Source organism: Cyprinus carpio, chromosome B16, assembly GCF_018340385.1.
Source record: "Cyprinus carpio isolate SPL01 chromosome B16, ASM1834038v1, whole genome shotgun sequence".
NCBI classification, from domain to species: domain Eukaryota; kingdom Metazoa; phylum Chordata; class Actinopteri; order Cypriniformes; family Cyprinidae; genus Cyprinus; species Cyprinus carpio.
This window is the reverse complement of record NC_056612.1, coordinates 23,888,921-23,916,418: the sequence shown is the minus strand read 5'-3', so window position 1 is coordinate 23,916,418 and position 27,498 is coordinate 23,888,921. Positions and strand designations below refer to the sequence as shown.

General features: G+C 35.7%; 1 protein-coding gene across 3 annotated transcripts in view; it reads left to right on the top strand.

Moving 5' to 3' along the window:
• The window catches only part of LOC109071881 (zinc finger protein ZFPM2-like), a 143,489-nt gene that overhangs the window by 25,592 nt on the left and 90,399 nt on the right, over positions 1 to 27,498 (top strand). For 2 of the 3 annotated variants that reach the window (XM_042741600.1, XM_042741598.1), the window contains exons 2-3: positions 12,080 to 12,238; positions 20,760 to 20,861. In XM_042741600.1, coding sequence (XP_042597534.1) covers positions 12,080 to 12,238; positions 20,760 to 20,861 — 261 coding nt within the window. The remainder of the gene's footprint in view (positions 1 to 12,079; positions 12,239 to 20,759; positions 20,862 to 27,498) is intronic. The other variant, XM_042741601.1, reaches the window with a different exon arrangement.

The window sequence follows — 27,498 nt, the reverse complement described above, 5'->3', positions numbered from 1 at the left end:
GACAGGTGTAAACAGCATTGTTGTCATAATGCGGCCGCAGTAAATATGATAATTGTGTCACGATGCAACGGAGCACAAAATAATTTGGCCATCATTTTGATGCCCGGGGGCCCAGGGGATCGCCCTCCGGAAGGAAGACGGCCCATTGACATGCGGAACACGCTGCGATATAATTATGGCTGCCCATCTTTGTTCCTCGCTGGCGTCTTCTCACTGCACTAGTAATTTGCTTGTAATATGGAAGCATTTAGTAAAAAAGGAGGCTGTGATATTTAGGTTGGAGGATTCTCAGCATGCCGGAGATTGACGGCATTATAATGCAATGGGTCTGTCGCACAAAGCTCAAAGCTGTTATATAAGAACACTGTTACATGCAAATCTAGATTCTGTCATTGTTGCAACAATAATAATGATTTTAAATAATTCCTATTTATTAGTTACTATAATAATAATAATAATATATTTTATTGATTTATTGATTTTAAAGTTATAGATTATAATAGATTAGTTTTGCTTTTAATTTAATTTACATGTAATTTAATAACATTATAAAATTTGAAAAAATAAAGTATGTATTTCTTATTTTGTATCATATTGAGAAATATAATATATTTTATAAAAAAATTAAATGTACTTATTATATAAATTTTTTACAATGTAATTGACAACAACAACAATAATAATATAATAATAACAACTGTCATTATTATTATTATTATTAAATTTATTATTACTTAATTGAATATTATTTAATTAAGTAATATTCTATATTAGTTTCTAATTGATTAGTAAGTATAATATAACATAAAATAATTACATTAATATAATGTTTTTAATAAAACAACAGCAATATAATAATAATAATAACATTATGCATACTTACTATATTATATTAATATTATGTTTTCAAATTAAGTTTAGAGAACTATAATACGATAAAATACAAAAATATATAGAATACAATACAATAGAAATGGGATATAGAGTAGATGTTAGTACAGTAGTGAAATGAGACCGTTTCTAATGTGCTGTAGTGAGAGTGATATGTAAACATGGCTCATACAGTGTGCAGTGCTGCAAAGCTACACTAAGACTTTAATTGCAAAGATTCATCAGGCACATCTTTTGCTGTCTTATTTTTCTGTTGAGTAGGCTGCAGTAAAGAGCTTCTGTTAGTGTGTGTGTGTGCCCTGTCAGGAGGAGTGTCTCTTATGAGGTCTTTTGACAGAGGTCTCTCTCCCAGCTTTAGTTAAAGGTCAATGCGCTGTCTTCTGTGTGTTACTGTGGGAGTGTCTGTTTCTCCCTCTGGAGGTGACGTCCCTCTCCCTTCACATTCGCTTCTGCTGCCAACTGTAATGAAGTGAAGCTGCATGCTGTTCCACATGGGTTTGCAGTTTAACTATAGGGTTCTGGACATGCAGATTCGTATTTAATGATCTGTTTCATCTGTTTAATGATCTGACATTGTATTTCATTTTCCAAAAATATCAATAGCCAGTAATACTATAGACTGACCATTATGATTTAATCCAATCTTGATTGCTACCTTATTGTTCACTAAGGATTCTGTTTCACTGAATATTGCACATTGACGTATATATAGTGTGTGTAGTGTAACATGCAGCCCAGATGTATTTTTGTATTATTTTAGCATTATATTTCTACAGTATATATCAGAGTTCAGTCCTCTGAGAAAAATCATATTCTGCTGAGTCATTTAGAAGAGTGATGTAATTACTCACAGTTAAACATTGACTCTGTTTTTCTGTGGTTATTACACATCACACATGTATGACATTTATTGCGCTATTATGGAACTTTTCTGTCTGCCTACATAGACTGCATTTTAAGGCATTATAAACAAAAGAAAAGCAAAGAAAAAAATATTTTCTTCCTATATTTGACATGTTTTAGATATATCTATTTAAAATATGTTTCAATATTTTTTCTTGTTCAAATTGTTCAGAAAGGAATTAAGTGGATCTTGATTTAGTTTTTGCTGTCTGTGTTTAGAGTATTTGGTAACACTTTACTTAAAGCCTTTATATATAATGCACTGTAAAGGGTATTAAAGGGTATAATGCATTATAATTATTCATAATATGCGTTATAATAAATTATATCTTGTCATAAATAATTTTAACTGAATTTAAAATGCATAGTGTAACAATGAATTGATAAGTGTTATAATGTATTAACTGTACATGTATAGGAATCTACGTATAAATCTATGGGTACAACAATTACATGTTATTGTTTACACGGTCATCAAGGATACGCAGAGCGAATGTGGGCAGCCATGCCATCGTTTTCAAAAGTCTCCGTACTGGTCCATTTACACTGAAACACTAACCTGGAGTTTTCAAAATAATACGGGGTCTGCAGTGTTTTCAAAAGTCTCCGTTTTCAAGGGTCGAAAACGCCGGAGTAGTGTAAACGATAGGCGTAACCGTAGCAAAACGAAAACGAACTAGTGTAAACGGGGCCTTAGAAGACAGCAGCCTATGTAGGCAGTAGAAAAAGCCCGGCAGCTCACTAGGTTTTGGAACAGAGCCGATGCGTTTCTAACTCTCTGACGACATTAAATGAGTAACATTGTAATACAGGAAGATGTGTCTCCGGGCGAGTCTCACCGTAAGGATCATTATAGTGACACTGCTGCTGCTCTATAAAATCTGAGTGTAAATACCCTCTGGAGATGCTTTGGAGACAGTAGGTGAGGCCTCCAAGGGCCCCTGGCTCCGCTGTTTGAGAAACATTAGGCTGTGACACTGCAGGAGCGTCTCCAAGTGCTCTGATACATGATGAAATCAACACGAAACCTGAGACTTCATCTTCTGCAAACAGCTCGCGTAAGTGTCTACCCATAGGAAAGAAACATCACAGATGAAATGGCTTTAATGGCACAGTTGTTTCTCCTAGAAAATTAAATGGAAACACTCACTGCTTCTCAGGCTTTTGTCTTAAAAAAAAAAAAACCCAGTAATCTCATAAGTTCCCTTGAGAGTCTCAACAGTGTCTCCAACTGAACTTGAACATTTCTCAGATGATCTGAGCTATACTATCTTTCAATTATTTTATTCCTCTAAATGCTTTCTGTATGTTAACAGTTACCTAATTTGTGCCCATTTTAAATGTTTCTAAGGGATTTTAACGCTGATTCCAGGGTGAATAGAGTCACTCATCTTCCATCTGAAAAAAGGCACCTTTAAAGGATTAATTCACCCCAAAATTTAAAACTAACCCTTTAAGAGAAACATCTGAGTCAGAGTTGATACTTTAATGAAAGTGCAACCTCTGGACAATATAATTTCTTTCTAGGTTAGAAACAGAGCAGCTAGATGAATTCACTGAGATGTTCCTCCGGTGTGTTATCATAGAAATAGAAAATGTATTTCACACTTGACCCACACGTTAAACAGTTAGACCATCAGTGCGATCAAATAATGATCCAGGAGGACTCCACAGATATGGCCGCCCAATAGAGGCCTTGTTCCCCAGTGAAGAGCATCTCCAGGAGGCAAAACGGACCCTTCTGCCTCAGCTTCTGACGGATTTTTAATCTCTCTCCATAAGCTTCACACGACCACATCAAGACTTAAGAGCCAGTAAGAAAAAAACCCGCCCTCTGTCTGTTTTAAAGGACAGCACTTTGAATGTCATTTGACAATTTCCTTTTAATTAGAACTAATTTACAGAAAGATGCCCACCAGCTAATCTTTACAGGATAATTAGCTTCTATTTTCTTTACTTTTAATTAAAAAGTGGAAAAGATTTAGCTGATCCATAAATAATTGTTCTTTTGAAATGTTCATCAGACTTCACACTTCTCTTTGGCATGAGTAATATTTAGATCTTATCGTGGATTCTGTCTCCTTAGAGTTAGAGCAGCGATTTTTTTTTTTTTTTTTTGTATTATTATTTTTATCTGGGGTATTAAGAAGTGGAACTATCAATAATAGAAATAGGAACCAGAGGCAAATTAGAATTGAATTAATGAGGAATTTATTGCTTAAAAAACTGCCGCCTCTTTCTTGCTGGAGTGAAATTGGAATCGCGGGTATATCCGTTTCAGAAATTGTTCCTTGATGGAGAAACATTGTTTTATCTCCAAGTATTTAAGACTCCAATCACTTTCCTCTGAAAGCGCCTCATTTATTTCCTTGATATAAAATGGTCTTGATTTAAAACTAAAGCACTGAGAGCTCTAGAGCATTCATTCTCATTTACCTCAGAAGATAACAGCTTTTAGTTGGTGACAGAAATAATGTCCCAACCTGGAACGAGACAACAACAACATGTTTTTTTCACACTGAAAGAGAAAATGCTGGACCTGACAGCCAGTCAGAACATATTTGATGATTAATGTTGCAGTTATATGGACCAGAACTTTGAACCGCAGGACTTTTAAAAATCCGAAAATATATTAAAATGATTGCGTATACAGTATTTAAAGTGCCATTTAAATCTCTTTTTTTTTTCTGGTGTATTTTCTTCACAAGCTAATATATACCATAATGTGGTATATTTTGAAGATTTTCAGAAAAAAATGGGAGAGGGCTTACTTGTATCCATCGAAAATTGATTTGGATTGTAAAAAATGAGTGTTACATACAACAGTTGAGCCAACAAACATTTCTTTTACTTAGAATATTGTCCACCAATAATTATTTGCAATAAGACCAGAATTATGTTGTTATTAGTTCTTTATAATGCATTTTATCTTTAAAACAGAAGCCCAAAAGTGCAACGTTCTTTTCGCCCTTATTTGTTGCGAGGCTGAAGTGATTTTGAGTGATTAAAGTGCAGTGTGACCTCACCACTCAGAAATCCAGTGCAGAAGGCCGTTCACTTGTAAATGTCTCTCTCTGGAGCTCACTGGAGTTGATGTGGAGCAATCGGAGAGAGTGTTTCTGAAAGACGGCCCAGGCCAAATTGGGACAGAGCACAGGAGCTAATGAGAACTCACACCTGAGCTTCAGAGAGCAGGGTCTGTGTGATTGGTGTTGAACATTTGGAGGACGACCCTCAGCCTTTAATAGGCGTGTGGCACTGCCAGTTGGGTGCAGAGAGAGAGAGAGAGAGAGAGAGAGAGAGAGAGAGAGAAAGTAGAGGCTCTGAGATTCTGGCATCTGTTGAAGCCCATCAGCTCGCTCAGAAACGCCTCCAGCATTTTAATGGCCTTGTCAAATGCCAGTCCTGTTTTTATGCCACTCCAATTCCGGTCTTCTAGATGCTAAACGCAGGATGTCTCACTTTCATATGCACACAATCCAGTAACTCTGCAAGCTCAACAGCTCAGAGAGCCTTTGCTGTTTGTTAACATGTACATGTGTGATTTTTCACAGTGATTATGAAACGCTCTGTTCTGATCTGATCTTTATGGACTTTAGCTGCTGTAGTAATTGAATCTTTTAATCACGGATCTGTGAGTTTAAACACATTAAACATGCAACCCAGAAAACATGACCTAATTAAGATATAACCAGATGTTTTGGCCTCATTAACTATGAATATATTCGGATGTTTAGCTTTGAAAAACACTATATAGTGATTTTATGTTAAAATCTTAAAGAATTTTTTTTTTTAAGTTTTAAACTCAAGGAAAAGGTTCCCATGAGCATGTAAATTCTGATTTTCAGGCTTGGGTTTTTAAGATTGTATTAATTTCTGTAATGTTTTTATAAATAATACAATATATAAACATTCAGACAAAACTGACTTTTTAAAAATATGAATATTATATGTTCTGTATATCATAAAACCAATTATTCTCAGCAGTCTTTCTCAGAAATATTAGCTTTCTAAGTGCAGTTTCCATTAATAATAATAATAATAATAATAATAATAATAATAATAATAATAATAATAAAAAACTTATGATTCATTCAAAAGTTTTCTGGTCAAAAGCTGTGAACCCTGATTCTTTAATTTTAATTATTTTTTAATATATTGTTCAGAGGTTGCACTTTAATGTCATTAGTTATATTTCATTTCAGTATCAACTTTGTCTCATGTTTCTCCTTAAATTTTTGAAGAGAAATACAAAAAGAAAAAAAAAAGTGTATAAGAGAGTAGAGCTATAAAATTCATTTCCATAGCACAATACACTTATTTTGGTCTTGGAATAATTTAATAGGAAATTATTTGAGTTCATTTTCATCTCTGTGGTATCCTGATAAATCTGAGCACAGTTTGAGAGATCTCTTCTCAAACTGTGATGATGACAAGATCATTTTATCTCAGGAGAAATATCCAAAAAAGTCTCCATTTGGTGTACATATGTTCTCCTCTAAATCTCATTGATGTCTTGGATAAAAACATTCTGTGGTTATATAAGTGCACTCTCTATATGTTTTGGTAAAGATGTTCTACCAGCTGCTTTTCAGTAGTGGTTCAATAAAAATATGACGCAAATCCTGCATGTGTGAATCTAATGGAAGTTAACCGAACAATTTAGCAAATTCAGAAGAGTTGCGCTGAGACGTGTGTGTGTGTGTGTGTACATGTACTTTCAAACCAGAATGTCCCAACACCACACCAGAATCTGTCTTTGGCCGACAAAAGGCAGGTTTCCGTCCAAGTCTGGCAGGGTTTGGGCCGGTCTGGACGTCCCTATAGGCCTTTACGCGGCATTATGTATTCGTGTTGGGTCTCAGATGCTCGCTGTGTTTTATCCTCGGGCCAAGCTCGGTCACGTTTTCAATGGCGCAGCCAGATGAAAAAATTACTGCTGTAGGTGCGAGCAGAATGATTTCCACGCTTGTAGAGATCTGCTGCTTTGTTCTATGCGATTCAATTACCTCTACCCTAATTAGGAGCCATAGAGAAGACCCAGACTGTGATGGGACTCCACACTGTGGCTCCCGCTGATAAAGTGTGCTATCACCATCAGAGGCCCCAGACGAGCCCCGGCCCGCCTCCAAATGCGCGCACGCGGCCCCACCGCAAGCCAATCGCCAACACCGACCCGTTTGTTTTGAAGTTTAGAATTCAATTTCAAAATAATTTAATTTTTCTCCTCTTACTTGTTAAGGCTCGTCAGGGTTAGCCAGATTTGAAGTGCAGTGACACATTATGAGTGATCGATTTAGCAATGACTTTTTGATTCGCGGCTTCCCTTGCGCATATTTCCAGCACGTGTCTTGTTTAGAGACAGCGAGCAGACGTATCTTTAAATCTCTGGGCTGATGTTTATCTCGCAGAGGTCACTGGGTGAACAGAGGATCATGTGAATGTGAGGTTGCGCTGTGCTATATTGGTATACACTGCTGCAGCTTGAGTTGTGGAGTATAGTTTACATTTGTTTTAGTAAGTAAAATACATTTTAGTATAATTGTAAAAAAGATTCAATAATCTCTTTTATTTATTTTTTACTAGAATTTTATTGATTTAATTAATTAGCTTTTTATTAACTCACAAACCCTAGTTTGGGAAACCTTCTTACAGTTCACCCAAAAATAACATTTCTTCCATAGAACACAAAAGCAGATGTTTAGAAGAATGTTCAAGCAGCTCTTTTTCACACAGTGAAAGTGAATAATGACCAAGGGCTTTCAAGCTCAATAAAGGACAATAAAAGTAGTCCATATGACCTTAAGCCCTATATTTCAAGTCCCTGAGATGAGGGTGAATAAATGATGACAGAATTGTTGTGTTTGGGTTCGCTATGCCCTGCAACATGCACTGAATATGTTGCATTCATAAACAGTAGTTCTTCAAATGTTTTGCCTTTGTAGTAAATTTAATTCACTGTAGTATTTGTGCTTTTATGCATACATCCAACAGTTCTGTCAGCATATGACTAACACAGAGACAAATTTCTGTTAGCTTAACAACACAGATCAATTTTCCACTGCTAGCTGAAAAGCTGCATTTCGTCAATAGACCATCAAAAAGCATTTTGCGTAAAATGGATCACAAAGCCTGCGGTTTTCACATGATTTTCATTTTCTCAGATTCTTCATCTAACGAGAGTCTCTCTATCTTTTAATATATCTGGTCTCATTGATTTTCTCTCTCGGGTCCAAGCGATTCTCTGATGGTGTCAGAGGGCGGAGTCCGGCGCATTTGGCCCCTCCAAGCATCTGCAAACCGCAGCCAGCGTTCAGCCGTCAGGAGATTGATTGTGACAGACTTTTAAACAGTACACAACTAAATATAGCGGGCTATTGTACTATCAGAAATGGGATTGTAGTGTGGTGATATTGGTTTGGGGGGTAGTTATTATTATTGTTTTTTGTTTCTGAAATTATTTCAGGTCTCTTCATGCAATGAATGCAGTATAATAAGCCCAAACATGTGCAAAGGGCTTGAACTTTGGTAATCGAAGCAGGTCGGTGAAGTAGCCTTTTAAAACATGACTTCGATGCAAAGATCCAGTGGATTTCGAGTGAGCGTTCAGACTGTTGTGACACATTTCATGAATCTGTTAAATGTGTTTCTTGTGAATGGTAATCATACAGTATCCTAAAACATATATTTCTTAGAGATCTGACCCTTAAACATGACTTCGGCTTTGATTCAGACAAAGTAAATCACATTTTTTTATATTTGCGATGAAACCAGGGCATTCAGTTTTTACCTCAAGGTTTGAATAAATACCAGCAGATGATTCCAGTCTCTCATACCATGTAATAATACTCAATTGAGATACCTGTATTTTAATTTAATGTCACTCATTAGTATTGAATCTTAATTTTTTCTCATTAATGCATTAAAAAACAATCTGTAACTGCAGGTCTGGTAATTTATTTTAATGACAAAAAATGTCGCAAAATATATGCAGAGCTTTAAAAAACAATATGTAGTTGACCTTTAATTGTAATTAAATTGTCCCATACAAGGAGTGCAAATGATTTTACTTTTGTTAAATATTCTATCTGATTTATAAACAATTGCCGTTATAATGTGAAGTTAGTTAGTACTGAACTGAAATAAAGAAATTTATACTTTTATTCAGCAAGGATGCATTAAATTGATTATATATGTTTATTCAGCCCCAAATCAGTGTATTAGATTGATTTCTGAAGGATCACGTGACACTGAAGACTGAACTGAAATAAAGAAATTTATAGCTTTGCATCACAGGAATAAATTACAGTTTTAAATGTGTTCAAACAGAAAACACATATTTTAAGTTGTAACAACATTTCACAATATTGCTGCTTGTACTGCATTTTCAATCAAATAAATGCAGCCTTGGTGACCATAAGGGACTTCTTTACACTGAAGAAAAAAAATCATACCAGTTCCAAACTTTTGAATGGTAGTATATCATTTATACACTTTTTTTGTATTTCTAGAGTCATTTAAAGACATTTAAAGCTGTGGGTGATGGTTTTTCAGGACACCTCCCCCTCAGCTTTTGTTTGAATAGTGTTTTCAGAAACCTTTCTCCCAGCCGCTCCTCATCCTCTCAGAGAGAAGTGTCAGGCCTCAGCGGTTCAGAGCGGCTGATATCTCTCTGTCCATCTGCTTTTAGCATATTGAGATGTATTGAGAGAACGCAAGGTGCCACTTCCCTCCATGAGCCGGTGAAAGGCCCGAGCGCGATTAGATCATAAAACTGTAGCCTAATTTTAAAGCTGGCTCTCCAGCACTTCACAACGTGTCTATTAGAGATCTGTGCGCTAATTCTTTTCATGTAGCATGAGTCCTGCAGATTTAGCACACTATAAAGGAGTCATTTAGCACTCTTAATGAACAGAGACGGCTGTTTGGGAAGATCAGGCAGTGCTTGATGGTGCTCTGTGCAGGAAGAAAGGGCTCTTCACCGAATTTATTGCTTTATTAAAGTGAGCACCTCAACTGTTACAAATGAACAAAATGACACATTAAGTGGTGTACTTAGGATGTCAACTTCCCTAACTTGAGAATATATGGGAATTTTGACGTGCAAAAGGTAATTTGTGCTTATTATGATGATTTGTTATAGAAATTGAGAGTCGGTAAGCTAAAATTTTTTTTACATTTCCAGATTTTTTAATTTAATTATTTTATTTTTTTGCCATTTTGAATGGTTGCAAAAGTGTGACTGCCAAGATGTTCTGAGTGGTTGTTAGCATGTTGCTATACAGTTGCTATGTTTTTTCTGGGTAGTTGCATTGCTAGGTATTATTATAATGTATTTTTGAAAAATCTCTAACGTTAATTATGATTGATAGATAGTACGAGTAATATGTGCTGTATATAATGCTGAGATACTGTACACTACTATTTTGTTTATATTTTTGATAGTCAAAATGTAATTTATTCTTCTGATGGCATTTTTCACAATTATTTAAATAGATTGGTTTATAGTTAATTTTTATTTTAAATTTTTATGGTGTGGTTTCTGAGAAAAAAAAATTTAATGTTTTTTGTGATAGAAATTCTTTAAGTTTTCTTGATTGTAGCAAAATCATAATAAGCAAATACCCACAAAAAAAAAAAAAAAAAAAAAAAAAGCTAAAGTCAAGAAATCATTTAGATTTACAAAAATAACATTGCACAGAGCAGAGAAAAAAAATTAATCATTGGGAAAAAATGTCTCCTTTAAGATTGCACCTGTGTATTACCTGGAGGCATGAAATGTAAATGGAAAATCAACATTGTATCCTGTGATAAGGCAGACAAATTAATAAAGGCATTTTCTGTCCTCCGCTCCTGCTGACGCCGGTGTTAAAAGTCAGTAGGTTGTGCGAGAGGAACTTTTCTCGCAGATGAAGAGGGTTCCACAGGTTTGACCGGCTGAGAAGCGGCTGTGCTCCTCACGTGCAGCAGCGGTCATGAGGATACTCAGTCAAGTGGGCCACAGGAAACACTTTCCTGAGGAGAGATTATGTTATGAATAGTAGTGTACAGCATACGGTGCAGCATGTATTGTATGCTGCCTACTATTTCACAAAAATATTATAGGAAACAGTATTCACTATGTACATTGTTGCATGTGCAATTCAGGGAATGCCAGCCAATTGTCATCTAGGAAATAATTTTAATTATTTTGCATTTCATTACAGTTTTGTGGAAAAAAAAAGAAGTCATTTGGTGGTCTGATCAAATAATTAGTCTAATAAAATACAGTATTGCTTTCAGTTCAGTTAGCAGGTCATATTGAGTGTATTGCATTGTGGAATACAGTTTACAAGAATATAATTTAGTTAACAAACTGCATTCTGGAAAACTACTTTTAGTAGCGTGGTACTATTTCATTTTGAGCATACAGGCATTGTTTGATGTAGAAAGATTAGTGCAAATGGAGTTTTGTATAGCGACATTCTGTGGCTTTGTTTCAATGCCTTTCTAGTAAGAATCCTAACTACTGCAAGTAGAACCTCAGCAGTCAGTTGGAATTGTACTGTGTGAGTCAAAGGAATAGTGGTTAAAGGGTTAGTTCACCACAAAAAAGAAAATTCATTCAATTCTGTCATTGATTACTCACCCTCATGTCGTTTCAAAGCCATAAGACCTTCCTTCATCTTCGGAACACAAATTGAGATATTTTTGATCAAATCTGAGAGCTCTCTGACCCTCCGGAGACAGCAATGCAACTGCAATGTTCCCAGGTCCAGAAACATAGCAAGGACATCGGTAAAATAATCCATGTGACATCAGTAGTTCAACCGTAATTTTACGAAGCTACGAGAATAATTTTTTTGCGCTAAGAAAACAGTAATAACATGATTTATTCAACAATTCTACTCCCAGAGTTGGAGAGTACCCCAGAACGTAATCAACACAATCAGCCTTGTTATGTTCAGCATGTGCGCGCTTTCGCTGAACGTAATTTGCATTGTTTGCGTTCAGTAGACAGCACGCACATGCTAAACGTAATTATGTGATTGCCTTCTCCACAAAGGATACATGCTGTTCTGTATCAAAATGTGGTTGACTTAAAAAAAAAAAAAAAAAAAAAAAAAGTAAGTAACGGAGTAATTAACTGGATTTTTTTTTTTTTTTTTTTTTAAAGAGTCTGAAATTGTGTATTCTTGTAAAACATACTCAACATAATCAACTTCAAAAGTTCCTGACACATGTGATGTACGTGCTTGACAGCGTATCACTTAAACAGTCTGATTGTGCTGTGTTCTGTGTGTAGGTCCACTAGATGGAGGTCTGGAGGAGGAAGAGGAGGAGTGCATATCAGACGCAAATGAACTCACTGCTAAAGACGAGTTTTCAGTGGAGGAAAACTTTCCTGCTGACTTTGAGCCAGACAACCTCACCTGTGAGGACATGGAATACTTCTGTGGCAAAGGTCAGATATTCCTGACGCTTCTACCATATATAGCACAACCTCTCATGTAGAAGATCTATTATCCAAGGAATTATTTAGATATTCATCACAGTGCATATCCTAGTGAAATGAATTGTAACATAGAAGAAATTCAGTTTTGCTAATTGATTCCCAGCTGAAGTCTTGACTCGTAGGCATCTCTGATCACCGGTTTGATGGTTTGATGGCAGTTTTTAACCAAAGCTTGAACACACACTGTTTTGGCTGGGCTCGTAGAGGCATGGGAAAATCTCCAGCAACCTCTGCGTCCAGTTTTGAATAGGCTCCCTTTGATATCCGATTCTCACTATGTACCTGAAAACAGGAGTTTGATCTGGGAAATGGCAACCAGTGCATTGGCTAACCTTTAGTCATGTTCTAGCCAGGATTAACCATGGGGAATGATACATACTTGAGCTTTTATCACTTAAAGGAATAGTTCATCCAAAAATAAACATTCTGTCATCATTTGCATATGTTGTTCCATCCTGTATGCCTTTATACATACAAATAATGAGATGTTTAGCAGAACGTTGACACTGCTCTTTTTCATACTACAAAAAAAGCATTGGTACAAAAGTATAGAAGAAAACATAAAAGATGTCTATATGGCTTATATGCTATATTTCAAGTCTTCTAAAGGCATACTCGTTGGTTCCTGACTGTCTCATGATCAGTATTGATGTTAAACATGATATGATGTGTCTTGAGACTGTCAGTTGACTGAAACTGTCAATTTTCAGGACTTCTTTTATGGTGTTCAAATGACATATACTACCATCCAAATGTCTAAGTATTTTTACGTAATATGTAGTATTTATCAGAAATTACATTAAAGCAATTGTGCAAAATATTTATATTTAAACAAATTATGTTCTGAACTTAGTATTCATCAAAGAATCCTGAAAAAGAATGTATCACAGTTTCCACAAAAATGAAGTCTCATGCCAGTTCAGTCAGTTTGTGCCTTTTCTGTAGTCTTTCTACTCCTTTTATGTATTGGTCACACCTGACTGATTTACAGTGTGTTCTAGTTCAAAGTTGTGAGTATGTCTGGACCCCCAGCACACCCCTCAAAAAAACCCTTCTCAGGGTTCCCAGCTCTTCCTTTACTGTTCATTGAGAGGAATCTGAATGAGTTGGTGCTTTGAATGTCCCTTTGCCTCAAACAGAAATGTTTTTAAATTATGTTTCTTTTAAAACCCACGTTGCCTAGAGGGATTTCATACAAGGTTTGTCTTTGAGGAGCAGAATCTTTTTATGTCTTGCACAAGGTGGGCTCCGTTTTAATGATTTTTCTTTTGTTCTACCCGTAAAGGTGTAACAGGCGTGATGTGTGAACCTTAGAACTAATGGCAGTTTGGCAATATTTTGTTTCAGGGTGAAATTAAAATCCTTTCATACTGTATGTACTTTTGATTCCCGCTGCTTGATTGAAAGTGCTTGGAGAAGACCTGCTGATGAATACAGTTTTACTTTGTTTTGTTTGTGGAGCTTTAATTCAGATTCTCAAGGGATACAATACAGTATTGAGATGCTAAATTCAGTTACTATTACTAAAATATCCCAAGGTCATTTCTTCTATTTAGAAATTAATTAGAAAAAATGTAAAGACGTCACATATAGTAGATGTCTATATAAATATAAAATGTCGTTTTCAATTAACTGGTCTCTGGTTTCTCGAAATTCAATATAAATATTCAAATGAGCTCTTAAATTACAAAAATATTTTTTTAGGTTTTGACAGGGGTCGCAAACTTTAACATTTATGTTTTAGTACCATGATATTATTTATTTTTGCCTTTTTGTTTCTTTTTATTTGTTTATTTACTGTATTATTTTTATCTTTATTAATTGTGATTATTTTTTAATTTATGCATACTAAAAATACGAAAAGTACTATGTTTTTTGGACATGGTATTATTTGAAGTATTTCATAGTACTCTGGAATATCCATCATTCCCATGGTAAACATTTAAGTACCATGTTAATATTTTGTAAGGCTTGGACCAAGGCAGTTTTTGAGTATGTACTTGTATCAAAGCCATTTGATGCCCTCTTTTGTCTCATGTACCACCAAGCTTTAGCAAATCTCCTCTCTTAAGATTCCTTTGAACTTTTTTGATGGCTTTGCTAAAACGAAGACCAACAGTGGTCCAAACTTTCAACTTTTTAACTTCCGAGATGCTTTAGTAATCTTCCCGTCGTCATACGAGGGGTTTGCGTCAGATTTCTCAAGCTCCCTATCAGCTGCAATTCGGCTCTAAGTCTTCCGTGTCCTCGAATTCTTCGGACAAGTTCCCATGCTCTTCCCGTTAACGCACAGTACAAGCTCATCAGGTGTATTCATTTCCCCCTGATCCTCTGCTCAATAAGATCTCTTTAAAGCGCATTTAGCCCAGCGTCTGAGTGGCTTAAATTCACTCCACTTATGCAGAAGTGCTATGAATTGAAGGCAAACGCAATCCTGGTGGCATTAAACGGTTTATGTGTGTTATTCCTCAGCTATAGGACGGCAGAGAGGGTTCTCTTGATTAAGTAAACCCTCTCAAATGAGATGGCGGGCTGTAATTAGCCCGAGCGAAGTCAAACGTCGGAGCTTTAAAAAGCAGTCACTCATCCCTGGGCCTTTATCTGTTCTGGAGAATAAGGTCTCCTGTGTGAAGTTCCTCACTGGCAGGCAGTTGCTCCTTGGCTGGCTCGTAGTTCAGTGGTCGTGTATCTTTGACGGCATTTGCAGACAACTAGCTTGTCAGGAGAACCTAAAACCTCCATTAAAAGTTTCATCCTATAATAGGTATTAAAAAGCTGTCTGAACAAAAAGAGGAATCGCCCGTCTTCATTAACTCACCAAGCCCTTATTAACTTTGATTGGACGACGGTGAAGGAGCAAAGAAGCTTAAATTCACAGAGGTCAGGCGGTTGGACGCCAACAAAGTCTAGGATGTCTAGGAGGCGCTTGAGTCTGAATCTGTTGCACCTTACAGCTCATGGTTTGAAATGGAATTATCCAGAATGGTTAAGAGGAATCAGAATTGGTAAATGCCTTATGATTCCCATATGGGCTGAAGATCCAGACATACTCAGCTCATACGAATAGGGATGGTAATAATAAGGTATTATTTTTAACGTTTAGGATTCTTTAAAGGTTCCATTAATGATTCTTTTGAGAAATAACAAAATGTAAAAACCCTCACCAGTCTGTTGATGCTTCAAATGATTTGTAATCATTGATTCACTTTAAAGAATCGGTTCATAAGAATCATTCACTTGGAATTGGATAACACTGGTCACACTGTATGTTTCTACGGGCAGGAACAGCAAGAACAGACATGTAATGAAAGTATTTAGATTTCTGTTTTTGTTTTATTTGAACAAGATGGACTGCTTTTTATTCACAAGTACTTGATTCACTTAAAAGAAGTGGCTAATAAGAGTAATTTGTTCAGTAATCAGATTACACTTTGCTCTGTTCTGAATCCTTCTACGGTGTTCCTTCAGTATTAGCAGCGTATTACACATTCAAGAACCATTTCATAATGAAAATATGTTCTTTTCTGTTTTGTTTTTTTTGGTCAAACAGTATAATAATTGGTATTTGTATTTGATTCGCTATAAAAACGTGGCTCATAATAGTTTTTTTTTTTAGTAATCTGATTGCACTTGTTGCGCTGTACTGTTTTATGATGTTCCTTCTGCATTAGCAGTGTATTGCACATTCAAGCGGCATAACAGTACGTCATAAAAGTATGTTAATGTCTTTATTTTATTTAATCTAACTGAATAAGAACTGGTGCTTATTCTTACTGTACATGTTTAATTCGCTATAAAGAAGTGGCTCATAAAAGTCATTTTTTTCAGTAATCTATGTTCCTTCTGCATTAGCTGTGTATTACACATTATACAGTAAATTTATTTATGTTTTATTATTCATGAACTGTTAATTTTATTTCTATATTTTAAATCTTTATTTAATTGAATATATGTACTTACAGTATCTATGACTCTTCAGCACACTGTAGCTTGAATGTTCAATGTCCAGCCCCAATATCTGTACGCTGATACGCTCTGATGACATCATTCATGATATTGTGAAAACCACACACAAAAAAATGTAACAGTAAGCGTTCACAAGAACCATCATGCATTATGATCAGTAAATCTTTTTGAAGCGTCGACTCTTTGCACATCAGTCATTCCAATTCCCAGCAGCCTTTGTGGAACCAAATACCCTGAAACAGCAGAGGGGTTCCTCTCTGCGCCGACCCTAAACTGTTTGGAGAGGGTCTCGGCTTCAGTGGCATCGTTGCGCACTCATGTACCATGAAATGATTGAGATGCTTCCGTCAATGGCTTCATACGAAATGGTTTCGAAACAGCAGAGCGCACTGTGAAATGAAGTCCCTGCCGATGAATAGAGTGAGTCTAGCGCACAAACGTGAATAAACATGAAACCTGAGGCCTGTCGGAAAAGATGGGCCTCCTTATTTGAAATAGAAGATGGAGGGAAATAAAGAGAAAAAAGGCGCCCCTGATAGTCCAGAGAGACAACCTTGTTGTCTCCTTGACAACTGAAGCAACCCCCCTCCAAACAACTTCCTTTCACGGTCAATTTCACATTTATGGGCGCTGCGCTTGTGAACAAGTTTCAAACTGAAATTTACAAGCCGCTGTCACACTCGCTGCTATAATTGTGAGAATGCTGGTGTTATATATATTTTTTTGTAGTTTTACAGAAATTGTGAAATTCGACCTTGCTTCCGTGTTTTTCCATTCTTGTAAATGTTTCTTTTGGGAGCAGTTGAGTTGGTCTGCTTTTTTGCGGTTGTGAACTCTTCAAACCAATAGAGAAGGTTGGCCTCAAGAAATCTCAAGAAAGCTGCAGAATAAACATGTTCAATATAAATTAATTGATCTTAATGACAGCATTGAGATTCCATTCTGCTCTGATCGTATCACAGAAGAGAAAGACTTGAATAATTATGAGTCATTTTAGCCCGTAGCAAGGTGCCACTTCCGAACAAATCCTCTGAATCCGGGCGGCCAGTAAACAGTGTGCAGTAGAATTAATTACGCTCTTCTTTGTGCCGCTTCCTCGCTAATCGGGATCTTCGGCTGCAGAAAGATCTATTCAATACATTTCTCCTGTTGCTGATGGTAAAGCGAGGAGAATATGGGAAAATGCTCATTTGCGCAGTGATAAAATGAAAGACACATCCCTTTAGCCCCGTTTGACTCTGTGCAGGAAATCATTCATTAATGTTTGTTAAGTATGACAATCTAGCCAGGCCAGATCTACATACTCCAGACGGCATCGCATGGAGAGATAACGCAAGCCAGCAGCAGCCAGAAGAGAGCACAGCCAGTTCCTGTAATGATGGGGAATTTATGGGCCTTTAAAGAGATAGTGCCGAGGCCTTCCACTAATCACACACTCCACCGGGGTGCTGGGTGGGATTTTTTGCTGGGTTATTTTCCTTTTTTCTTGTCCGTACTGGAGGCATTTGAATTTTTTTGTAATCAGCTTCTGAGAGCTGCATGCCACTGCAGATTATTGGGTGGAAAAGCGAAACTGCGGACTTTGTTTGAGTATTTGTTGTAAAGCTGTCTCTAGTTTTTACAGGGAAATCTGTTTATTTAACAGCAGTTCACTTTATAAACTCCTCAATTACCACTGCTTTAAATGGAGGGGAAATATTGGCTTCCTAAGTGGCCACCCATCACCAAGCATAACAAAATTAGCACTTTATCTTCAAAACACACAGGATACATAATTCAAAAGTTCCCATTATTAGAAAACAATTTAACGAGGCAATTTTGGTCATGTAATAGCTAGAGCCGTTTTTCTCTTTTTGCTCACACTAAGAATGTCTTTTCACATACAGTACACATAGAGGGAACAGAAATGGGTAAATTGCTAACATCCGGCTTTACTGAAAAATTATTTTTGTACTCTTGATGAATGGATACCCAAAACCTTTACAGAAAAGTACTGTGGTATAGTACATTAATAGCATCAGATACTTCAATATACTGTATTCAGGACCATGCTACTGTGTGAGCATGAAATGCTCTTTATTACTATTTTACTTCATAATCTGATGTTTTCTTGGAAACAAATAGGATGTTCAATGAGAAAAAAATTGGTAGATCCTTTGGGAATTGATTGGATTGTGGAAAGTGGGTGTTATGTATCAGAATGGAGGAGAAATAATTAAAAAAAAAGAGAATTTTCTTTTTTCTGAATAACTGAAAAATTAGAGGTACTCGTGACGCCAACCAAAAAAAATTAATAAAAATGTTGTTTCATTTTACTAAAATATGTATTTATTTATTTAAATTAATGTGTACTTCAAATTTGATTTAATGTTTAATGTTTTATTATTATTATTATTATTATTATTATTTCTATATCTGTACTCCAAGGTGGGTGAAAAAATATATAAAATATATAAAATACTATCACAGTAAAGAAAAATCACATTACCATGGTAGCATGTCAAAATGATTAAAAAGAAAAACATGGTACCATATATTTGGTGCAAAATAGTATATGCAGGGATAAGACCACTGAAATAAGTATTTTCAGTGAGGGCAATAAACAATATTTATTTTATTTAGTCTACTCTTTTAGCCACATTGTTGTTCCATTAGAATACAAGATTTTTTTTTTTTTGCATACTGAATGCTTTTTCTTATTTCCTGCACAGATATTGTGTTTATAGGTGAATCTTTCTGTGGACGTCTGTGCATGCGTGGTCATTCACAATCTAGACTATAGTATTTGTCTATTTGATCTTTCGGTCAGTTTCTCTCAGTTTGTTGGGATTAGAAAGCGTAGATCTCCTTAAAATCACCCTCACCAGATTGACATTTTCAAGGGCTTCCTTGGTAGAACAGTGCTGAGAGGAAGAGAAAAGCCAATATGACTTTGTGTCTACCTTGCTGCAGGAGCTGTTTGTGTAAATCGCCTATAAGCTTATTGACCCGCATGCATGTCACAGCCATTAGACAGAACAGAGGAGCTGCGATCTGATTGGCTGATTTCTCACTAACTCTATCCTAATGTCTGACATATGCATGCATGGTTGAACGCACGCATGCAAACAACATCTTGGCGCCCAGATCAATCTCTTACTCTTTTTCTTTTTTAGACCAGTGAGCAGAAGGGCTGTAAACCTTATGTCTGTCCCACCTCTGTTTCGAACCCTAGTGAGCTGACTCTACAAAGACGGCTACCTTCCTAGGCAGCATCCTAATTGTCAGAAGTGACTGATTTGAAACGCTTTTCACAAGCAGCAATTCATTCAACGGTCACTCACACACATCACACAAAAGTCTTGGCAAGCTCAAAGTTAATTCCAATTCCATTATGGGTATTAGCTTGTTGCTAAGCTAATGACTCAATGCTCTAATTAACATAAAAACACATGGCACACATAAATATTGGATTAAATGGTGTATCTAAATTAGTAAGTCCATCCATTAAAGATGGTTTTAGATTTGTTTGAAAGAATATACTATTTATGTATTTTTTTAATAATTTGAAAAGTGCTTTTCTCCTTCTGATCTAGTTTATTTAATGTTCCTCCATGTTCCTGAAAGAAACTTCATCAAGCAGCTGTGACACTTGTTCCCTGCGAGGTTGCCTGGGCGATTGTGTTTAAAATGCATTGCAAACGGTGTTAGATAGAAGGCAGAAAATCCTTAATCACTGCTTAATTAACAAATCATCTTGTAGCTTCATTTCCTGAGCGGTAATTAAACAGTTCCAAGACGTTTCGTTACAGGGCTTAACATGTTCGCCGGAGATCAAGGTAGAGCCTTTAATGTTATCTCGCTGCCTTCCCAAACTCGCTACACTGGAAAGGAACTGTTGATATTGCCTTTTGTTATCCTTATGGTAATGCTCAATGAGTATGCTAAGGAGCTTCTCAAGGCCTGACAATACAAATAGTGAGGCACTTTTTAGCAGGAGAGTGAGGAGGACAGAATGAATAAAAAAAGCTGAGCCCTAGCAGGAACTTGCATGCAGGAAAATAGGTCAGAATGACCTCATGTGCAGTAAGTAGGGCAGCGCGGCCCTCTCCTCTCGCCCGGGTGTGCAGAGGCAAGCAAGAAGCTGCGATCCTTTTGGCCATGTTTACTGCCTGCCTTTGAAGTGAACCACGTCTTAACTGGCTTAAACACACCGTGGCGAGAGAATTTGATCTTTAGATTAACCCATCCGGATGGACCAGTGTGTGTTTGAGGACCATGGTGAAGGGCGTTCCGCCACGTTACAGGGTCACAGAGACACTGCCATGAAGTATCTGTACTCAAACTGTGACTTCAGTGTGCTTTGTGGGACAAAATGATCATCTATCTATCTATCTATCTATCTATGAAAACAAATGGAAATTAATGAAGCATCAAGTGTCAATATAAAGTCTAGACAAAACATGTTTACAGCTTCTGTTAAATGTACAATCACAAATATATGATTTATTTATTGTGTTTGTAGGGGAAGAGAACGGCAACAGAGAAACAGGAGAGACAGAGATGGAAACAGACAGTGAGAAGACCAGACACCCCCCTCTGGAGCCAGAGGAATGGGACGGTCCACGTAAGTGCATCATCTGATCATGTTAAAGCACAGTGTTTGTTATTTAACCATGAATTTTGACTATATGTTTCATAATTGTGACTTTATATCTCCAGTTCTCACTTTACATTTATTATCTATACAAACAATATGTTGTCTGACTTATTATTTCATTTTTTGTGGAAGCCCTTTTCAAACTGATAGTGATGGACAAGAAAGATCATTTTGTGACATTGGCAATAGCAAGTTGTAAAAGACCAAAAGACTTGATGAGCTTTTAGTCCAAATCGGTTGACTTTGAGGTAATCTATATGCTAGTATACTCCCAAATATTGTTTACTAGTATACTCCCAAATATAATTTATATATCATTGAAATACTCCTACAGTTTTATATATATATAATTATTATTTTATTTTTTCATTTGACTTTTATAAAAAAATAAAAATAAAAAAAAAACTTTATGGTTTTAGTTTTGGTTCTAGTTAACTATAATAACCCTGCCTTTAATATATATACACATTTAAAAGTTTAATATTTTTAAAATTCTGGTAAAAACTGAACAAATATATTGACAAATCATCTTGCACTCAGAGGTGCATTCAAATGTTTTTTCAGTAAAATACTCTTTAAAATGAGAATGTCCCTCCACCAATACAATATCCTTCTGACTAGCATTAGCAAGAGGCAAATCATGGTTCAGGGTGTGATGTAAAAAATTCTGTTGACTATGTAAAAAACAACAAACACTTTGATGTAATATCTCAATTGTGAAAATGCATGTGAACAAGAATTTAAATCATAAGTACACTATTAAAAATAAATGGTCCAAAAGATGGGTTTTGCATTGATGCCATAGAAGCATCATTTTGGGTTCCCAAAAATAACCACTTTTCTTAATGTAAAGAACATTTTAATAATATAAAGAATCTTTTTGCGAGTTGAAGAGGTTCCATGGATATTAAATGAAACCATCAATGCCAATAAAGAACCTTTATTTTTGAGAGTGTATAAATAAAGTCACAAGTATGAGAAATAAAGACAAAATTAATCAACAAGTACAGTAGCTTGTTTTTAAGTGTTGGGCCTCCAACCCCAATGACCTGGTCCATAGCCCTTCTTGGATTGGTTTTCATTACCTAGAGTCACAAAAGCTTTATGACTTTATATGCTGGAGAACAGAAATATTAGAGAGGAAAACCAGTGCGCAGTGCCCCTCTGATATGATACTCAGTCCTGAAGGTCCAATCCAGCACACGATCATTCCTGGCCCTCCTTTAACCGTTTAGCCCATTAGCTAGCGGCCAGTAATCACTTGTAAGCGGCTCATTATGACACGTTTTAAATGAATCCATCTGGGATCAGGGGATTTCAGACGCTCAATGGCAGGACATCTAAAGATATCCTTGACAAGGCCACCCAATAGAGGTAAAACTCTCGGCTGTTTCTGAAGACTAAATGAGCTCTTGAATTACGAAGAGCGTATTTTTTCTAACTTATGTTGAATTGTGATGTGGTGATCTGCTTTTGATCACAGTGTCATTGTATTAACATAAAAAAAAAAGTGAGTGTGTTTGTTAATGGGGGATGGTGGAGTGGTGCATAGCAGCATTTACTACCCTTTTTGTGCTTGCTTTTTCAGCATGCTATCTACTCGGTATTCTATGGTGCAGTGATGATGAAGTGATGATGAAGTGCATGATGCAACTGCTAATGTATTTTATGAAATGAGGAGATTATTATATAATCTGTAATCTGACGTGTTTTGTTGTTCCCATGTGACATGCACAATTCCCATAAATGAAAGAAATTTTATCATGTATTTACTCTATTGTTGCTCCAAAGCATATGACAAACCTGCGTTTTTCACATATGTTATACTGAATGTCTGAGGTTTTTTTTTTTTTGTATAATAAAAGCATACAGTAACCAGGTTCCATCAAACTTAAAAAAGGACACTAAATCACTGTAAAAGCACTTTAAAAATAGTCCATATTACTTGTGTTATTTTCTGATAAAGTCTACCTAAGCCATCCAGTAGTTTTGTTGGAAAAAACAAACTGAAAAATAAAAAAAATAAAAAAAATCATTGAGACTTATTTATTTATTTATGTATTTAAATGTGATCATTTATTTGCGATTTGAGAGCTAAATTGAAGAAGACTTTCTGTGTAAATGGTTAAAAAGATTACTTAAAATTCACTTCAGAAAACATCTGAAAACTTAAAATATATCACATTAGTCGTATGTACTATATGCACTATATACTTTTATTATATGGAAAATAGCAGCATGGATATTCTGCCAGTGTTCTCCTTTTATGTTCAACAGAAGAAAGGAGGCCATACAGGTTTGGAATGACACGAGGGTGAGAAAATGATGACAGAATTTTCATTTTTTGAATAAACCATCTCTTTAAGCTTCAGTAGAAAGCACACAACAGACGTAAAAACAGATATCTTTTCTTTTCCAAGAATCTCGCCTTACCATGCAGATTTTCCCTCGCCGTCTCTCAGAAGTAAAAAAATCTGTTTTATCTGTCTTTTTGCACTTCTTAAAAGTCACTTCATCAAAGTGATGGATAATACATCCAACAAGATAGCAACGGCAGCAATTACTGTTCAGCCGTGGCATCACATCGCAGAATACACAAAATATGATTCCCCTTTTAATGCATATGACCTCCAGAATTTATTGCAGGTACGTACATTTATAAGAAAGTGGATTTTGGCAAGTTGGCACCGGTGAGCCCCCTGGGGTGTGTATTTTATACTGACAGCGAATCAGAGTTATCAGCACCTATCAGATAATGCATTTATCATTAAATTTCACATTTGCATTTCAATCTGGAAAGGAAATGAGCATTGGCGGCGTAAGATAAGAGTGGTAGGGACGATGGTAATAAACGGTCCCTGTGATCAGGCAGCCAGCAGGGCTGAGGGGGTCAGTCACACAACGATGGGGGCAAGCGCATACAAAAAGAGGCATCATAGACCAGTTAAGGCTTTCCGGAAGAAAATGCTGAGCTTTAAACTCCTGCTTCAAAAAAAAAAAAAAAAAAAATGGAGGGGGGCTAAGCAGCCCAATGTCTCTCTGATCATCCACCCTGTAATGCTGAGAGAGAGACAAAACCCTCACTATTTGTTTTGAATTAATGATTTTTGTTGCTTGTGTCACTCATCTGTGAAAGAATCACACAAAGAAACATGTACCATAACAACACTAGAATTTGGCATTTTCTGATGGTCTCCAGGTACGTCGTGAGTGTTAGTCAGTGGGATTCTTTTCACCTGTTTTATTGTCTGCTAGGTGCAAATTGTAAATCTGATCTCTTACAAAAAGAAACATACAAAAAGCTGCATGATTTCTGGTGTCACTCAGGTTTGGAGCATGAATGGAGCCAGGCGTGGTACATGCTGAAGTTCAATATTTAGTGTTTGAGGTATAAGCATGGTTTCCTTGGGAAACACTGCTAACTAGTCTGAAATCAGTCCAGAAATTGGTTTTATGGTTTCAGTTCATTTACTGATGCATGATACTGTACATTTACAGTTATTATCTAATTACAATCAGACTTTTTTTATTATTATCTATCAGCATGTATAGCATATTTCAGTGAGCAAGCTTATTTTTTCTCTATTTTTACATGTATTTATTTTTACTTTTGTCATCTAAAGCTCACTTAAAGTTTATCTTAAAAAACACTGATTATTTAGTAACAGTTAAATACAATAAAATGTAAACAAATGAATAAAGTAATTTTTAAAAATAAATTAAAATGAAACCTTATCCTCTGTAGTATTATGAGTTAAATAAAGTAATAAATCCATTATTTACTGAATGAATTTTAATGTTGTGATGCCTGAATTATTTTTTATAATTTCAGTTTGCAACATTTTAATGTATTTTTTTAGTGTAATATATATATATATATATGATCAAGAATAAGCTATGTTAAGCTGAGTTTTCAATATTACGGTCTTTACTGTATTTTTAAAATAAATTTTCTATAATTTCTAAAACATTAAAAGTAATTAATTATTCAATTTTTTTTTTCCAAATTGCAGTTATCCAAAATTGTGATGTTGACACATCCCAATAATCGTTACACACAAAAAAGAAGAAAAAAATGTGTTAATTGTGTTGTGTAACAAATGGTGTTACATATGACACGTTTAGCTTTACTTCTTCTGTGAAACACAAAATGGGTTGCTTTTCTGAATATCCAAGTTACAAAAGTAGATTTATACAGTCAGTCAGAATCCTGACAGTTAAAAACAAAAACATGAAAGTAGTCCATATGAATCGTGTGCTATATTCCAAGTCCTCTGAAGTCAGACGATAGCTTTGTATGAACATCAGACTGACATTTAAGACGTTATTCACTGAAAATCTTGCCTCCAGCTCTCAAATCTCATTGGAGCCACATGAGGGTGAGTAGATAATGACAGAATTTTCATTTTTGCCTGAACTATCCCTTTTAATCTAGTTTGTCAGATTCATCTCACTGCTGAATTCCATATTTACCTCCCACCACGATCTCTCTGATAGCGCCGACGGTTGCTAATGCTGCTGATAATCTTGTTACATTACACAGATACGATCTATTCTACATGCCCCATTCGCTCCTCACAGAGACATTACTGTCAAACTCCGGCAGGAATGTGTATTTCTGGCAAAATAGAATGCAAATGAGAAAATCGCCCAACAGGAAACAACCCTCTCAGAATACAGGATATGACATCGCTCACGCAGCTGCATCACTGTCTCTCGGGAAGCTGTACAGTGGACATTAATCTCGGCACGTAATAACCGCATTCACTTTCACATCATGTCTCTTCTGAAAGGCCATTTCCCCCCTTTCATTCCTCCCATTGTGTTGGAAAAGTCAGATGGGCCTGTTATAATTTAAATAAAGATGGGAATCACACCATCAAATATGAACATCTCAAATTACATGACTTCCTGTTCGCAGCGATTAAAAGCAAATTTATTTAGTTTAAGAGACTACCTTGTTATCACTTTATTTATTTTATTTTTAACTCCTTTTTTTAATGTTGAAATCTGGAGTCTTTGTTATTTGTTGTTTTAAGTTTTAAGTTAATGATTATGATTGGGATCGGATAATTATTATTTTTTATTTGTGAATGGGATATTTAATAGAAAGTACATCAAAAGAAGGACAGTATCTTAATGAAGAGACTCGCACAGGTTGCTCCTGCTTTAAGAATCTTTTAAAACCAATTCCAAGATTTGCTTTAGGTGTAAAAATGGCAGAAGTTCACAAGCTTCAATGTTAAAGAGGTCAAAAATCAGTGGTGTTTTATGTGGTACCTGGCCAGTGTTATTTTAGTATCATTGAGATACTGTCCTGTTTTTTTTTTTTTTATATATATGTATGTATATGTGTGTGTGTGTGTTTATATATATACATATATATATATATATAGTGTGTGTGTGTGTGTGTGTGTGTGTGTGTGTGTGTGTGTGTGTGTGTATATATATATATATATATTGAATTTATATTTATTTTTACTTTAAGTTTTAGTTTATATTTAATTCATTTATTTTAGTTAACAGTTAAATTTTTTATATCATTTAATTTTAGTTAACTATAACCATGTTCCTGACAGTGTTGTTTTAGTAAAATTGAGATTCTATTATTTGAAATTGTGTTTTTTTCTGTTTTCATTTTCATTTTAGTTACCTTTTTTAGTCATTTTGTTGTGTTTTTGTCATCTTGGTGTAAAACATGAAACACTACTATAATTACAATAATTTTGTGTCACATAGAACTGATTACAAATGAGCAAAGCAAACTGAGTAGTATGTTTGTGAATGAATGTTTTGGGTGACAGATTGATTCTCTTTCATGCCCATGCGCTGATTTTTCATCTCTTCTTTTTAAAGCGTGTGACTGTTTTCCATTGTTTGAACCTACTGAACGAGTCGGTGCTTTGAGTCTGAACCAGACACATTTGTGAATGACTTAGTTGAGTGTAAGATTCATTGCCTAATTCAGAACACAGAAAAAGACAGTTTTCACCACCTTCTACAGTAATGATACAACCAGCAAAGAACAGATCCAAAGATTCAAGACACTTGTATGGATCAAAATGGTCAGAGAGAGGCTGAAAAATAAACACAAAAATCTACATTATGGCAATCCTTGGTACAAAAATATGATTTGACCCCTATAAGCACTTGAGTTCCACAAAAGTTCACTTCTAGCTTCCTTCTAGTCCGTAAGCATGTTCTGATTAAAGGAACATCCACTCTCAGCTCATAAAGGCAGTGCTCTGTTATCTGCTCCTCCGTCTTCTTCATTCTCTTTCGTCATGGGCTTCTGTATATTAGTGGTAATAGCCTGTACAGCTATTTTGTTAATTATCATGGACGTCTTTGATGCATATCTTGACACGCTCCTAAAGGCATAAAGAAAGTGCATGTGCAGGAACAGAAAGGGAAGGAAGCTTTTATGGATTAATGAACTTCTTTTTTGTACTTATCACTATGTCTGCCCTTAAATAGAAGCCTTTAACTTTAACTTAAAGGAGCTATACTGAGGAAAACAAGACATTTTCTTCTCTCTTGTATTATACTGTATACATTTTAGATCAAATAAATGCAGGCTTGGTAAGCAGAAGATAATTTTTTT